Source organism: Kryptolebias marmoratus, linkage group LG21, assembly GCF_001649575.2.
Source record: "Kryptolebias marmoratus isolate JLee-2015 linkage group LG21, ASM164957v2, whole genome shotgun sequence".
NCBI classification, from domain to species: domain Eukaryota; kingdom Metazoa; phylum Chordata; class Actinopteri; order Cyprinodontiformes; family Rivulidae; genus Kryptolebias; species Kryptolebias marmoratus.
The window spans coordinates 4,658,892-4,674,874 of record NC_051450.1 but is presented as its reverse complement, the minus strand read 5'-3'; the positions used below and the strand labels follow the sequence as shown (position 1 = coordinate 4,674,874).

The window sequence follows — 15,983 nt, the reverse complement described above, 5'->3', positions numbered from 1 at the left end:
GCCTGCCTGAAGCTCATTAATAACAACGACGATCTGGGCTGACATTTGGAATACTTACACGCTTGCTTAGCATCGCCATGCATGCAGGAACACAGCCCTGAGCCTCGCGCCACAGCCATGACAGCACATTCAGAAAAAAAATGGCTTTGAATAGGAAAGTCTGACAAAATGAGTCTCTTCTGCAACAGGAAATTGTTCTTTTCCTCATACATGATGTGATGTTTGCAAGCCCCCGTAAAATCTTTGATCATGTGAGGAATCATGCAGATCTCTGAATGATGGCATAAGTGATTTTAAAGGTTAGTCTTGTCATTTTTTGTCAATTAGTTATCAGTAGTTAGAACCTTATCAGCTGGGACATCAGTTGTAGATATCAGAGTATGGAGAAAGAGGCAGAAGTTTTTGTTTAGATGAGGCTAATGGCTGTAAGTTACAGCAAAGACTACTTTCTTTGCAAGCTAAACCACTCTGAGGTGTGCAGCAAGGTCATAACAATATTTTGTACCTGAATGGCTGAATCAGTTTCACCTTTACTTTTATTACCTGGATTAGCAGCTTAAGTAAAATCACTGGTATCAAATTATCTGATCCATCCCAAACCTTTTCCAAGTGTCACATGTAGGGTTCTCAGTTCATTATTCATAGTAGTAACCTTAACTAAAACAATCCTGGACAAAACTCCAAAGAGCACCAATGCAGTGGCTGCTAACCACCTACTAACCACCTACACCTCGATTCATGAACAGCATGAAAAATGCAATGAGAACCAAGAAATAATAATCAAAGAAATGCCATGTCTGCTGCCAAAAGCTTACCATGGCAACCACACCCCCGCGTCCGCCACCCCCTGACCACCAAGCCAACAGGAGGTAGACAAAAACACAGACAAAAAGACAAGTTGTGCAAAAACTACAAGTCAGATCCCTGAGAACACCTGATGTCTGCAGACATTTGTTTCTGTGAGATCTCATAAGGTCAAGTTGAGGGCTGGACTTTGACTGGGCTGTTGCAGCAACTTGATTCTTTTCTTTTTCAGTCCTTTTGGTGTAGATTAGCTGCTGTGTTTGAGATCACTGTCCTGCTGCAACACGACCAAGTTTGGTCCAAGCTGTAAAACAAGCCACAGAAAAAAACATTTTCAATGGGGTACCATCATTTTTGTCAAGACCAGTTTCATTAGTTTGTTTTTTAATATAAAAATCATCAAAAGGAATGCTGATGTTCATTAACTGAGTTTTAGTTCTCATTATTAATCTAACATTTGTCAGGTTCAAGTTGTTTCAGTGACAATTGTGGGGGTTTCTTTTTTTTTTAACAAAAAAGGTACAAACAACTTTAACCATGTCTGTATATCCTATAAAAGCAGCTTTTCCATTTTGGCTTTTATTTTTAGTTTAATAAATAACAACATGGTGGAACCTGTTGTGCTTCTGTACACTTGAGTTTAGATTTGAATCCTTTTAGAACCTGGTAAAAAAAAACAAATTATTTTTATTACCAATTGAAAAAGGGGAGCCATTTATTTCCCTATCACTGTATTTCTTCAACAAAGAGCTGCTGGACATCAGAGGTGTGTCTTCAGCATCTTCAGCTGATACATTAGTATCCACTGCAAACAGCTGGGAGCTCAGCGCTGCTGTGTGACGAAGGCTCTGCAGAGGGAAACGGACGCTGTTGGGAGTGCAGCACCCGTCAAAAAACGTCTGAGAGGGGGATAACAGTTCTTATTTTAATCATTTTACTGGATTGTGGCAAATTATTAGACATAAAAGTAAGCATTTATTATTGGCCACTGCCAAAGGCGAAGGTGAAGCAACGTTTTTTGCCCATGTCTGCGTTTCTTTGTCTGTACAATTAGCAAACTATGTCATGAATATTTGGACAAAGTTTAATAAAATATTCATTGGAGGTACATCTTCAGCTGATTCCAACCTTTTAGAGTTCATCCCATTCAAGATGGCTGCCACAGCCACACCAAAAACAGCTATAACTCAATCAACCGTACAGATAGAGATCAAATTTGGTGTAGTAGTAGCTAAGACTGATCCCCAACTTACAGACAAGTTAACAGGCAATTTGCAGTTATTCCAGTAATGTTAGGCCTTTTATCTGAATCTGTATCAAAAATAAGTAATGTTTTATAACCATCAGACCCTTGATCAATCTTGTCCCTGAGCTGCAGTGTCTAAAGCTTTGTACTATAAAGTGGCAATACCTTCGTCATTTACTCCTCATCGAGTCACTTTGTCTGACAGGAGACCTGCAGATGAAGCCCGGTGGGTGGGGTTTTCTGGGGTTTATGCACCAGAATGGCTTGCTCACATTACCTGTCCACACCTCAGCTTCCATGGAGCAGGTCAAGCTGATGCTGAGCAAGCAGGTCTACACTTTATTGCCCCCCCCAAAAAAAATACTTTGAGCATAAGCACTTCAAACACTTAGGTCCTCACCAGACTCTGGGCTGTGGTTGCACCCATGAATTATAGAAATGATCTAATTGTTTCCTCAATTGGAAATACCGGGGGTGGGGGTGCAGGCTTTTTGTGCCTTGATTTTAACGGCCTGTGGTTTTTAGGGATGGTTTTCATGATGTTTGTTGAATCCAAGGTGGTCCATTCTATCAAAACGGGCTGAGGTGTAAGTCAAAGCTCTAGTAGTAAATTACCAGGGGGAGGAGGGAGGGGAGGGGGGGGGTGAATGTGGAGAGTTTGTGATAACAGAAGGATGCAGATTAAATACAATGTTTTATTTTCTAAAGGCCATGAGAGTAGAGTGGAAGAGCTTTTCTTTTACCAACATATTTGTCTTAATTATACATCATACAAGCCAAATTTGATAAAACATCTGATTTTAGTTAACGCTTCCTGTAGTGTCTTACAAAAAGACATGATCAAGTCTACACTGTTTATAAGTTTAAACATTTAGTCTTCTAACAGACAGAGTTGACTCCAAATAGTTACTGACAAGATTAAAAAAAATAATAATAATCTTGCACATTCTGTCGGTGCTAAAAATAGGTGTTGGAGATCAGTCTCAGCTCCTGACACACCATATTTTAGCTCAAGTTTCTGTGTTTTTGAAGGTCAGTTGGCTGTAGCAGTCATCTTGAACTGATTCCAAAAGTTAATCAGTTGGAGATGAACGTTCATTGATTATTTTCTGTAAGTTTTTGTTCTTGCAATCTGTCCAGTTGTACAGAAGATATCTTGGTAACCAACAGTAAGAGTGTGAAAAACCTGTTGCTGGCGTTTATGGAGGGGATGTTGTCCCATTCTTGATTTGTGGAAGTATTCCTGAGCCAAACAGTGATGTCTAAAACAGAATCAGAGCTGTTTTAATGCCTGAAGATCACAGGCCTCCAACATTGACTTCAGCCTTCAAGTCTTTCATTATGAACTGTTTGAATTTTATTCTGGAATTCTTCCACTAGTTTTAGATGCAGTTTTTTTTATAAACTTCCAAACTCCTGCGAGATTCAGCCTCTTTAAAATATCCTTTTATAGCCAGTCCTCTCACCAACCTGATGCCAATTAACCTAATTAGTTACAAAATGCTTCTTCAGCTTTCTTATTTGTACAACTTACTTTTACGGCCATTGTTGCCCTGTCCCAACTTTTCACAGATGTGTTGCTGCCATCATATTTAAAATATCCTTTTTCTTAGTTTCTACATTTTATATGTTTACTATGTTCTATTGTGAATAAAATATGGGTTGATGAGATTTGCAATCATTGTATTAAGTTTATATTTACATTTTACACTCCCAACTTTTTCTGAATTAGAGTTTTAAGAATTTCAAATTCCATAGAGTGCCTTTTTTTTTCTCCCTCATTCTTAGAGTAAGAAGTCTTATTTGTAATTAAAAGAAGTCTCTGTACATGAAGCTTAGAAAGAGCCCCTTCAAGGAGCTTAGACAAACACGGACCCAGCTTTATCTTCAACCTACAACCTTTGGGAGCTTCAAACTGACCTCAGCTGACCAACAGGTTTACCTGCATTGACAAAACAATAAAAAAAACACATTGTTGTTCACTTAGCTTTTTAATAAACTATTTGAAAGTTATCTAGGGATTGTAGCATTTGGACCAAGCAGATTCATCCCAGAATGACTCCTGTCCTTGGACACATTTTTCTCTTGGTTCATGAGGGGCTGACCTGCAGCAACAAAAGGAATAAAAGCTGGGAGAACTTTAAGTTTGGCTCTGAGGAAACAGCTCTGCTCAGCGCTCACTCTTCTTAATCAAAACTGGCACTGTGGCAATTACCTAATTAGACATCAATTAATCCACAGCCTTCAGCTTTCAGCTGTTTGACCTGACGAGTAATGACGAAACCTCCGCTGAATGATGGAAGTCCAGGGTTGTGCAGGGGTTGTGCAGCATTCGAAAAACTTTCAGGAAAAAAAATGGGCAGTTCATTTCATAATTAACAGGTAGAAATATAATTGATTGAGACGTGAAAGCCTAATCAGTCAATTCAATAAGTAGGAAATCTGTGCTGAGTGGATTATTTCAATTATGTGATTAAAAGCAAGAGGAGAGGGAGCTATAGAGCTGATTGAAGGTTAAACGGGTCTCACCTCCTCTTCCCGTTAACATTTAACTTTACATTCGCCAGACAAATAAATACAAATGCTTCCTTTGTCTTTTTTATTAGACAGAGCAATTTCACAAACAGCAGTTAGGCTGAAAATTACATTCAAATGTGCAGTTGACCAAGACACGCCTGCAAACAAAAGTAACAGTCAATCACGTTTTTATTCCTTTTTTAACTCCACATTCGGTGTTTTAAATTCAAATGTACAAAACCAAAGTCTTTCAGCATCAAAGCATACATACCTCAGTCACAAGAAGACATTTTACTGTAACAACTAGTTTCTGTCACAGGACAAATGTGGATTGAAGGCTATTTATTTTAATTCTAACACTCACACACAACCACCGCTGCACCACTTCTCTAAATGCTATTTAACATTAGCTTCATGTGGAACGATCAGACCCCAGGTCGCAGAAATCCACTCAGTTTTCCAGTAAGATCCAGGGCCAGCAGCATAAGTTTGTACAAAGGTGGCAGGAAGAGGACATCCTGGCAAACACTGGTTAAAGAGGGAAGGAGCCGGTCGTCCAAGTGCCAAAAGACTCGTTAACACTGATTATTTGATCCAAAGAACAAAAAACAAACCAGGTTCAGCTCAGCAAGGTGACAGGTGCTGTCTGCTCGGCCACAGGGATCCAGTGTGTGAACTAAGTCACACAGAAGCTGCGGTCGGCCTCCAGCTCACACGAGGAGCGGCAAAGATGGATGAGATCCAGACCCTTTTTTCCTCCAAAGTGCAACACTTCTGTAAACTGTTAATAGAAGTTCTTCTCTGCCAGTTTGCTTGGTCCGCAGCAGTCTTCTTTTACCTGCCAAAAACACTTTCATACTCGAGCAGTATAAGCTCCACTATCTGGTTCTGGTACACCATGTGCACAGCGATGTTGCCCGTCTCCGTGTCGGGCCGCAGCAGTGTGGGTCCGAACACGATGGCGACACTTTGGGTGGTCATGCGGTTGGCCTCTCCGTGCTCGATCACCCTAGGAGGGGAGGAGAATCAGAATAAGAAGAGATTTAAAGACAATCCTTTGGGGTTTCATGTAGGAAAACAACATGAGTGTCTTTACACTCGGCTCCAGGGCTGAGGCAAACACAAACACTGCAAAGCCACGAAGCGCTTCAGGCAGCAGCAGAATAGCCTTCTTAAATAGAATCTACATCCCTGCATGCAGATGCACAAAACAATAACATATTCATGGAAGGGAAGAAAAAACAGGCAGATTAAATCCGCCTGCAAACCTCCATACACTGAATGTCACGCTATAAATTTCCTCAAGAAACACCACTTCATAGGTACAGAATTATAGCAAACACGACACCATATATATGCAAATGGGAAACCTAAGCAAATGTCATTGTGAAGGTATGATAGGGCCGCTGGCTGCGCTGGGCTAAGAATACACTGTGGCTGGGGTTAGTGTGTGCTCAGAGACAGATTAGTAAACAGCTGAACTGAGCCGCAGTTTGACCCAAACAAAATGAAGACAGAGTCTATTTAAAAGGCGGATGCTGGACGTTGTAAATGGGGTTTTATAGAAAAGTGAATATCTAACCTGTTACAGACAGCTCTTTAGAGAAATAAAGTTTAATTTGATTTTCTGAATAAGGTTGGGTGATTGGACAAACATATCAACCATCAACCAATGGTGTCTAAAAGGATGATCATTATCACTGTAATTCAGCTTGTGTCATTTTCCCTTTCAACAGTTTTAACCTGCAAGTGACCAAACCTGGAGACCCTCTGATGCACCCTGATCATGTATAATTCACCTCATGTCCAGCAGGAACGCCTCAAACTGTCATAGCCTCACCCAGGAAAGAGCTGCATCTTTTAGGCCTTCTGTTTAAATGAGCAACTATTTCAGATTTCAATATAACAACTGACAATATAAAAATATTTGTTTTAAGTAGGGCTGTTGAAATTATCGCGTTAACTATTTGCGTTATTTTTATTTTACTTTGACGCGATTAAATAAATTAACGCAACGATTAATTTGACAAGCGCCCCCTCGGTATTGCCATACCTCACTTCCGTTTGCTCAGTCAAGCTAGCGATGGATAAAAAGAAAGACACGCTATTAAATGGACAATTTCGCTTCAAGTTGTTACCAGACGGCACTTTGGACAAATCCAAAGTATTTTGCGTGCTTTGCAAAGGTGAATTTAATTACCACCGAAGCAGTTCATCACTTACATATCACCTGAAGGCTAAACATCCCGGTGTAGCAGCGACGTTGGATGGAGGAGGTCTCCGACAGACAACTTTGCAACAGTTTGCAGTGAGAGGTGGTCCGCTGACTAGGGTAGCCACCAACAAAATAACGGAGGCTATTGCTTGCTGGGTAGCTAAAAATTGTCGACCTGTAAATATTGTTGAGGATGCAGGACTGAGGGATGTGATTCGGGAGGCGTCGGGGGACTCTGCTTATCATTTACCTGCAAGGTCAACCGTAATGTCCAGAATAGAGACGTTGTACAACAACCAGAAGGCGATTAAGCAAAGACTATTAGAGCAAGCCCCATACATCGCACTCACATGCGATCATTGGACTTCTGCTAGCAATGCTAACTATTTGGGTGCCACAGCTCACTTTATTGATGACAACTGGTGCTTGCACTCCTTTGCATTAACTGTGAGTAAGTCTACCGAGCGCCACTATGCAGAGGCATGTGCGCAGCACATCCAGGCGGTCACACAAGAATGGAACATTGAGAAAAAAATAACAACGCTTGGGACAGACAGTGCTCGAAACTTGACAGCAGCTGCAAGACTCCTTCCATATGAACATCTGCCTTGTACTGCACACTCTCTACAGAGAGCAATCACAGTGTCACTGGCAGACAGTGGATTTGACGCTGTTTTAACCAAATGTCGAAAAATTGTTGGTCACTTCAAGCACAGCCCAGCTAATGCTAGAGAGTTGAATCAACAGCAAGTTGCACATAAACAAAAAGAAGAATCCCTGATTCAAGACGTGCCTACAAGATGGAACTCTACTTTACACATGATCACAAGGATCCAACAAAATAAATCACCAATAGAGGCGACCCTATCACAACAGAACAGCAAAATTCCCCTGCTTACAGAAGCTGAGCTTGGAAAGCTGAAAAAGTTGGAGGAGCTACTTGAGCCATGCAGGTATGTTTTTATTTCTGTTTCAATGTTTTATATCAGTTAAGTTGATATTAGTTAAGTCAGATGGGTCCGTAAGCAGTCTAAAAAATAGACAAACCAACTGTGTGTTTTTTTCTGGATATTTTAGAAGTAAGACAGGAATAATACTTTTTTTGTGACAGATGCGCTAATAAATCAATTGTTATTGTTATTAATTTAAGTGTTTTCACAGGTATGTCACTGAAACTCTGGGTGGACAGCACTACATCTCCTGTTCTGTGGTGTTGCCTGCCTTCTGCCACCTGTTCAGAGTCATGGAGCCTTCAGATGATGATACTGTCAACATAGTGCGATTCAAAAAGGCCTTTTGTGAAGACCTGGCTAAACGAAAGGAGAACTCCAATCTCACTTGGCTCAAGAATGCTACTGCACTTGATCCCAGGTTCAAGGACTTAAAATGCCTGCCTAAGTCTGAGAGAGGCGAAGTGTGGAGTTCTTTAAACAACTTGCTTAAAGAGGATAGAAATGCCCAGATCCAAGGTGCTCAAACAACAGGGGAAGCACCACAAAAGAAGAGGAAAATGTCCATCTTCTTGCTTGCATCATCTGATTCAGACACAGATGATGAGGCAGAGTCCATTCAATCTACACTGGACCGCTACAAATCAGAATCCAAAACCGACATGGATGAGTGCCCACTGCAGTGGTGGTCAAAAAGAAGGGACTCATACCCTAGACTAGAACAAATTGCCCGCAAATATCTCTCAACACCTGCCACCACTGTACCCTGTGAAAGACTGTTCTCCCTCTCAGGCCACATCATTCAGAAAAAGAGAGCTACGCTCTCTTCTAGTAATGTTGAGAGACTGGTTTGTCTTAGTAGTTGGCTAAATGTAAAGGAGTAGAAGAGCTGGTTTCAAAACAAAGCAGAAATGTTCTGTAAGGTTCTAAATTGTAGTTCACTCTAATTCAACAGTGAATGTTCTGAACCACAAAATGAATGTTTGTAATGCACTTTATTTAAGTTATGTTCTACATTTTATATACAAAATTTATTTAAAAGCTTTTAAAAAATGTGTTTAAGTAAAAACAAAACAATAAAAGTCCCTTTTGTTAAATAAATGACTTGATGACTGAATCCATTTTTATTATAAGTTGCCTTGAAAAGTGATTAATCGCGATTAATCGCAACTAATTTTTAACAGATTTGCGATTAATTAGTTATGTTTTATTCATTGATTAACAGCCCTAGTTTTAAGACAAATCACGAGTCTCAGTCTATCTATCAGTGTAGCAGTGGTGAAAAAAAACTACCAATATTCACACTGTTGTTTAACAAGACTTCCTAATGGTTTTACTTTTGTCTAGGATAAACCAAGACATAAAATTTAAGTCAAATAAATAAGTAGATTAAAAAAATTACTTTGTCCTGTTGTTAATCCGCACCTATTGATCGCTTCATTTATAAGACAATTACCAAACAACAGTCAAACGCACCGATATTTTTACATCTGTTAGATAAACTACAAGCCTTCATTAGGTGAAGTTGATCAGTGATGAGCGAGAGCGGCAGCACGATGTTACAACCTGTTAAACAAGGATGCTTCTTTTATTCAGATTACCACTATCAGTACAAGCTGTGGCAGGTCAGCTGTCCCTCACTGGAGATCTACGCTAAACAGTGACAATAACCTCTCAGTCCCCAGAATCGTGAGGCAGAAGTGCAGGGGCCGCTGGTGATGTAGGAGATGAGAGCATCATGCTTGAAGTTACCCATATATCTGTCCATTGTCAGCCTGATAAAGCTGATTGGAGCTGATCACCCAACCCTTCATCCTTTTACAGCAGTTTATCATAAAGCCATTTCATAAACCAACTTCTCAATGAGTCATTATTGACATAAGAGTCAATGGTTTTATACACGCAGCAGAATCAAGAGGTAACACTTCCAGCAGGAATTTCATAATATTTCTACTGAAATGACGTTTTATTAAATGTTTGAATGAACAGGTCTAAGCAGCTCCTGTCCCACAGCTGTGGGTGTAGTTGGAAACAGAGCTGCCTTGTATAATGGGAAATAAATGGTGGTGTAAAGATGCAGAAAATAGTGCTTAAATAAACTGCAATGAAATATTTGGGACTGGAGCTGTAATATGATGGCATAAACTCATTTTGTTCTTGGCTGCACTTGGACTAGCTCTGTTAAACTTACAAGACCCATCTCTAAATCAGAGTCATATTTATTGGTCAAGTGTGAAGAACACAAGAGCAATTTGTCTGTGACTGGTGGAGTTTTTCAGGTAGTAAAAAACAATGCAATACATCATCATGTGTTCCACAGAAGCACAGGACAAAAACCTCTAACTGTGATTTAAGTATTAAACAACAAGAAGTCCAGTCATTACAGAATGCTCATTGGGAATTTATTTATTAATTTTAGGCAAAAATGCAGAAAATCAGGATGAAAACAAGTCAGAATCTGATAAAAAAGTAAGAAGATTGCTACCTTTTCAAAATTAGATCCAAAATACATTTTTTCTATATTTGGGGAGAATGGAAAACAAGAGAAAGTATTGCTGCTAAGCAAAAATGCCTCAAAGTGTCTTTCCTACCTTTGGAGGTGTTTGAAGAGGGCCTGCATTGTGTCATGGTTGGGTTTTGGCAACTTCTTGATTAAGTCTTTGACAAAATTCACTCGCTGCTTGTAGTCTGAGCATTCTGATGGAGAGACAGGAAGTCAGCACATTAATGTCACATTGGGGCCATCTGGTGGCCACAATTGGAATTACAACGTAAGTGGTAGGAGGTTTTACCCAGAGACGAGTTCAGAAGTTCACTGTATGTGTTAATGTTGTGTTGCAATGTGTGTGTTTATTTTATTATTGGGGCTTAAACACAGCGAAGGAGTCACTCACTGATGGCATTCACAAAGTCACTGAAGGATCCATATGTGAAAAGAGGCTCGGGAAGCTCCCTGAAGAACATCTTAAGAGCACCGGTGGTGACGTGGATGTCTTCCCACTTACTGTCACTCAGATCCACTTTCTCATCTGATGCAAACAAAGGAAAACAGGAGACAAAAATACAAGTTTGATTTGGGTCTTCATCATAAATACCCTTTGAACATTTCCAGTTTGTCCCGTCACAACCACAAACTTCAAAGTGTTTTACAGGGATTTTATATGACAGGCCAACCCAAAGAGGCATATAATGTGTCAGGAAAATGATGCAACTTTTTATATTATAATAATAATCTGAAAAGGGCATTTGTATTCAGCCCCCAAGTCAATACTGTGTAGGACCACCTTTAATTACAATTACAGGGTGCATCTCTTCCAGCTTTGCACACCTAGAGACGGACATTTAGATTACAAGCATGAGTCAGACCCATCAAAACCTGGACTGATTTAATCTCATCAGAACTCTGCCAGCAAAGACTTCTTTGGACACTCAGATAATAAAGAATTACAATAATCCAGACTAGATGTGATAAATTCAAGGACTGCATCATTTTGGGACAACGTGTTTCTAATTTTAGTGATATTACGCAGGTGGAAGAAAGTAGTCTTTTTTTAATTTAATGTTTAATATGGGAGTTCAATGACATCCTGACCAAAGATAACACCACAGTTCTTTACATTACAACTGGAGGCCAAATTAATGCCATACAGAGGAAGAGAAAGGCTGCAAAGTTTGTTCCCAAGATGCTCAGGTCCAAAAACCTCTACCTCTGAGTTAGGAGGAGAGATCATGTTTCTTTAAAATCTTACAAACCTCTCAACAACCAGTCTCTCTTATATTAAAGATCTTGTTGTTTCATTTTCCCTAACAGAGCACTTTGCTCTCAGACTGCAGGTTTAGTTGTGGTTCCTAGAGTTTCTAAAAGTAGAACAGGAGGCAGAGTTTTCAGTTCTCAGGCTCCTCTCTTATGGAACCAACTTCCAGTTTGTTGTGTGTGTGTGTGTGTCTATGTGTAAGATAAGACTAAAGACTTTCCTGTTTGATCACTCCTATAGTTAGGGTTGGGTTTCCTGAGCTCTCCCTTAGTTCTGCTGCTGTAGGCTTAGACTGCTGGAGGACAAACTGACCACATTTCCTCTCTCTGCTGCTGTCTTACTTCCTGTACTGTAATTATTTCTATCATTAACATGATTTTCTTTGTCTTTCTTCCAGTAAAAACTCCACCTGGACCAGTCATTCTGTGTCTCTTTCCTGTCCTCTCTAACCCCAGCCAGTTGAAGCAGATGGCTGCTCGTCCTGAGCCTGGTTCTGGATCTGGTTCTGTTGGAGGTTTCTTCCTGTTAAAATGAAATTTTTAAATTTCCACTGTTGCCGATGTGCTGCTCAGGATGGGAGACTGCGACGAAGTAAAGATTCAACACAATCTGCTGGCTTCCTTAGACAGATAACTTTTACTATTACAGGTGGCTGTGGCTCAGTGGTTAGTGCAGTTGTCCTCCAATGAGAGAGTTGGAGGTTTGATTCCTGGCAGCAGTCCCTTTTCAAAGTGTCTTTGGGCAAGACACTGAACCCCACACTGCCTCAGATGTGCCCCATCGGTGTATAAATGTGATCTAAAACCACTGATTAGTCTCCTTAGAATGATTTTTTCACATTAGCTTTGCAGAGATTCAGTGCTGTATGAATGTGTGTGATGATGGATACATGAAGGAACAAACTGTGTTGTAAACCACTGGAGTGGCCTCTTTGGCTAGAAAGGTGCTTTATAAGTGCAGTCCATTTACCATTTGGCTTTTATAATGCATGTGCATAATCTACAGAGTCCTGAGACAGATTTTGTTGTGACTTGGTGCTACATAAATAATAGAATCCAACTGAACTGACCTGTCTGATTGTGTTCCATGGTCTTCATGATGCTGTTTGATAACTAAAGTTCTGTAACGAACCTGAGGTCTTCACAGAACAGCTGGATTAAATTACACACAAGTGGAAAGAACTAATTAGACTTCTGAAGGCAGTAGGCTTCACTGGATTTTAGTGAGGGCAGGGGCTTGCAACCGAGATGATTTAAAGAGCTTCTTCTACCTTCTACTAATAAATACAATATGTATAGAGATCCTATTAAAATAAATTAAAAATAAAATGATTTATTATTATATAATGCAGTTTATGTTGCATGATGAATGTACTGTAAAAATTTCTGTATGTCATTTTTGGACATTTTAGTCAAAGACAGGGAGCCTCTTCAGAGGATCTAAAGAGCTACAGGTTGTAGACCCCTGAATTTGGGGTGTTAGAGTAAAGGAGGCTGAATACTAATGAACACTACACTTTCCAGATTTTTATTTGTAAAAAATTGTGAAAACCATGTATCATTCTCCTTCCACTTCACAATTATTCACCTAAAATCCCAGTTTGTGGTTGTAACAGTGAAATATGGAAAAGTTCAAGTGGTGTGAATACATTTTCAATGCACTCTATAGAGTTATTGGTGGCCAGAAGAAGCAAAATGGAGACTCACCATGATTGACAGCAAAGCGAAGTTTCTGGATGACTGCCAGGTTCCCACTGACTCTGTACAAGCCGTCCACATTGAGCCCTGCAGAGAAGCAGTGAGCGGACAGCACACCAGGAGACATACTGAGAAGTGATCAGTTACACCATGTTCAGAACCCTGCAACCTGCGCCACAGTGAAGCAACTCTTACGGACATCATTCTGTCACCATCAGTAACAAACACCACATTAAGAAAGCCCTTTCCCCACAACTAATATTAGCTGTTTGCTTCTTAGGCAACTGAAGAAAGCACCTTAAAGAGTTACTGAGCAGCTTTTGTCTACTCATATCTCTATAAAAAGCCTCCCAGTTACATATCAGAACAAAAGCCAAACAATGAGGCCAAAGGAAGACATGATTGTTGTAGGACACAGATCTGAGGAAGGCTACAAAGTATTTCTTCTGCACTGAAGGATTCCAGGTGCTTCTGTTTGATCAGAACTTTCCCATGATCAGGTAGGGAGAAGGGTCTTAGTGAGTGAAGTGACAAAGAACCTGACGGTCACTGACTTAAGATGGAATTAGGTTCCAGAAGGGCAACCATAACTGCAAACATCCACTAATCTGGGCTTGATGGTAGAGCTGCAGACAGAAGCCTCTCATTAGAGCAAAGTACCGAAAATCCTGCTTGAAGGGGTCTCAGACGGAGGAACAAGATACTCTGGTCTGAAGAAACAAAGATTTAACTGTTTGGCCTTGATTCTAAACATTATGTTGGAGGAAACCAGGCACTGCTCATCACCTGCTCAACAGTGAAGCATGGCAGTGGCAGCATCATACTGCTGAGGATTCAAGGAAAACTGAAAAGAGCAAAATGCAAAGACGTCCTGAATGAAAACCTGTTCCTCAGAGCTCAGGATCTCAGGCTGGACCAAAAAATCAGTATGCATCATTTGCATACAGTGAAAGAAGAAAAGACTTAAAAATCAGAGATAATAACCAGAGATGCATTTAATTCCAACTAATACAATGACTGAATCACACATTATGTTTAAAAAAAGTATTTCAACAGAACCTGAGCACTGAAATGGTCATGTGGAATGACTGTGTGCTGTTTGAAGCTGAGAGGAACGAGGTGGATTAGTGCTGGAATGAACAAGCAGCTACAGAATAAACTGAAACTTTAGAAAATCACTGGGTGTCTAAAGCTGAAGTCATACTCCATGAGAAGTCAAGTTGGCTCTCATTGGTTGCATGATGAAAACTGATTAATTTTGTTCTCATAGCAGCTTCGGCGGCCACTTTGTAACACGAGGCCCAGGCCAAACGTTTACCCCACAGGAGTTTGGGCCAATTATTGTGTTGATTGGTCAAATGTTGTGGTGGGTGCGTTTATGGAGAAAAAGTCATTTTGCTTCTACTGCTCCACTGAGAAGCAGCTGGCCGAGGATGTTAGAAAATACAGTTCCAGAAAAACAAGAACAGGAGAGCTGAGAAGCCGTGGGAAGAAACCCATTTCAACCGTGGAGGAGGAGGGAGGAGCTTTAAGGAAGTTCTCGCCGAGTGTGTCATGGACGATGAAAGGTGTGTGTAAAAACAAACTTCTCCCAACCAAGTGACAGCAAACCAACTTCTTGACTACTTATGGAGTATGTAGAGCAACAGGACTCAATTTTAAACTCAAGTGAGTCTGAGACTAAACGTAAAGAGAAGCCAAACTTTGAGCCCATTAAAACAGCTCATAGATGTCTTCATGTTTGTAAAAATGTCTTATTAAAGAAAAAACGAGCATTACTAAGAAGAAAGAGCCTAAACTTGGCATATTTACTACATCTTCACTTTTTCTGTTAAATTTTAAACAGGACAGCTTATGATGCATTTCATCCATGAAAAGCATAGTTTAAAAAAAAACCCAACCCTTTTAAATCAGGAAAATTATCCACACAAACCTTTAAAATTCCTAGAACGTAATAAAGAAAATAAAATGAAATAAATTTGATTAGAAATTCTGATAAATGAACAAAATTCTTTCCAGATGTGCTGCGAACACATTAAAGGTCAGATGACTTTTTGAGTATGAGTGAAACAGATTTTAGGACCAGGTGCGCCATTATTACCCGTCACTGAAGGTGGAAGGGCAACAATGTTTTTCCTGTGTCTGTGTATGCCTGTTCATTTGTCTATAGTGTTAGCAAAATATCTCATGAAATAGTGGACAAATGTTAATGAAATTCAAAGCAATCATTGCATGACAGACATCATTAACTCTTGGAGTCAACTCCATTCAAGATGGCTGCCAAAGCCAAGCCAACTTGGCAAACACTCTATAACTCCGCTAACTTACAGATATTGAGCTACAATTAGCTGGGAGTGATTCCTAACAGATACTCCAAGGACTAACAGATTATGTGAGATCTGTTTTTATTAGAGTCAACTCTGTCTGTGAGCAAAATATCTCATGAACCACTGGATGGATTTTAATACAACTTTCAGAAAGTATTCATTGGGTGTACTTATGCACTTTTTCAATTGTCTATCCTCAGCAGAACTCACACCACCCTAATGTCACCCGACTCGGTTCTGTGTGTCCATATTACCTGAGTGCTGTATCGATTTGGGCAGGTTGTCATAGTGCGGCTGCCAAAAACTTACCACCAACAACTAAATACAGGTGCTGGTCATAAAATTAGAATATCATGAAAAAGTAGATTGATTTCAGTAATTCCATTTAAAAAGTGAAACTTGTATATTATATTCATACATTACATACAAACTCATATATTTCAAATGTTTATTTCGTTTAATTTTGATGATT

General features: G+C 39.9%; 2 protein-coding genes across 6 annotated transcripts in view; one reads left to right on the top strand and one right to left on the bottom strand.

Moving 5' to 3' along the window:
- Positions 1–4,635: 4,635 nt before the first annotated feature.
- Positions 4,636–15,983, bottom strand: part of arhgap12b (Rho GTPase activating protein 12b) — an 88,145-nt gene continuing 76,797 nt past the window's right edge. For all 5 annotated transcript variants that reach the window (XM_025010638.2, XM_017436488.3, XM_017436483.3 and 2 more), the window contains 4 exons: positions 13,194–13,271; positions 10,627–10,761; positions 10,324–10,429; positions 4,636–5,576 (listed from right to left, as the gene is read on the bottom strand). In XM_025010638.2, the coding sequence (XP_024866406.1) occupies positions 5,402–5,576; positions 10,324–10,429; positions 10,627–10,761; positions 13,194–13,271 (494 nt within the window). In that variant the 3' untranslated portion in view covers positions 4,636–5,401. The remainder of the gene's footprint in view (positions 5,577–10,323; positions 10,430–10,626; positions 10,762–13,193; positions 13,272–15,983) is intronic.
- LOC108248031 (E3 SUMO-protein ligase ZBED1-like) lies at positions 6,686–8,720 on the top strand. Its single transcript, XM_017436489.3, has 2 exons — positions 6,686–7,735; positions 7,944–8,720. The coding sequence occupies exons 1-2, from the start codon at positions 7,050–7,052 to the stop codon at positions 8,614–8,616; spliced, it is 1,359 nt and encodes a 452-aa protein (XP_017291978.2). The 5' UTR covers positions 6,686–7,049; the 3' UTR covers positions 8,617–8,720.

What these genes read in the sequence shown, in the direction of transcription:
- LOC108248031 (XM_017436489.3), top strand. Translation starts at nt 7,050, where the DNA reads ATGTCCAGAATAGAGACGTTGTACAACAACCAGAAGGCGATTAAGCAA. An exon ending in GAGCTACTTGAGCCATGCAG is followed by an intron (nt 7,736 to 7,943) that starts GTATGTTTTTAT and finishes GTGTTTTCACAG; the next exon opens with GTATGTCACTGAAACTCTGG.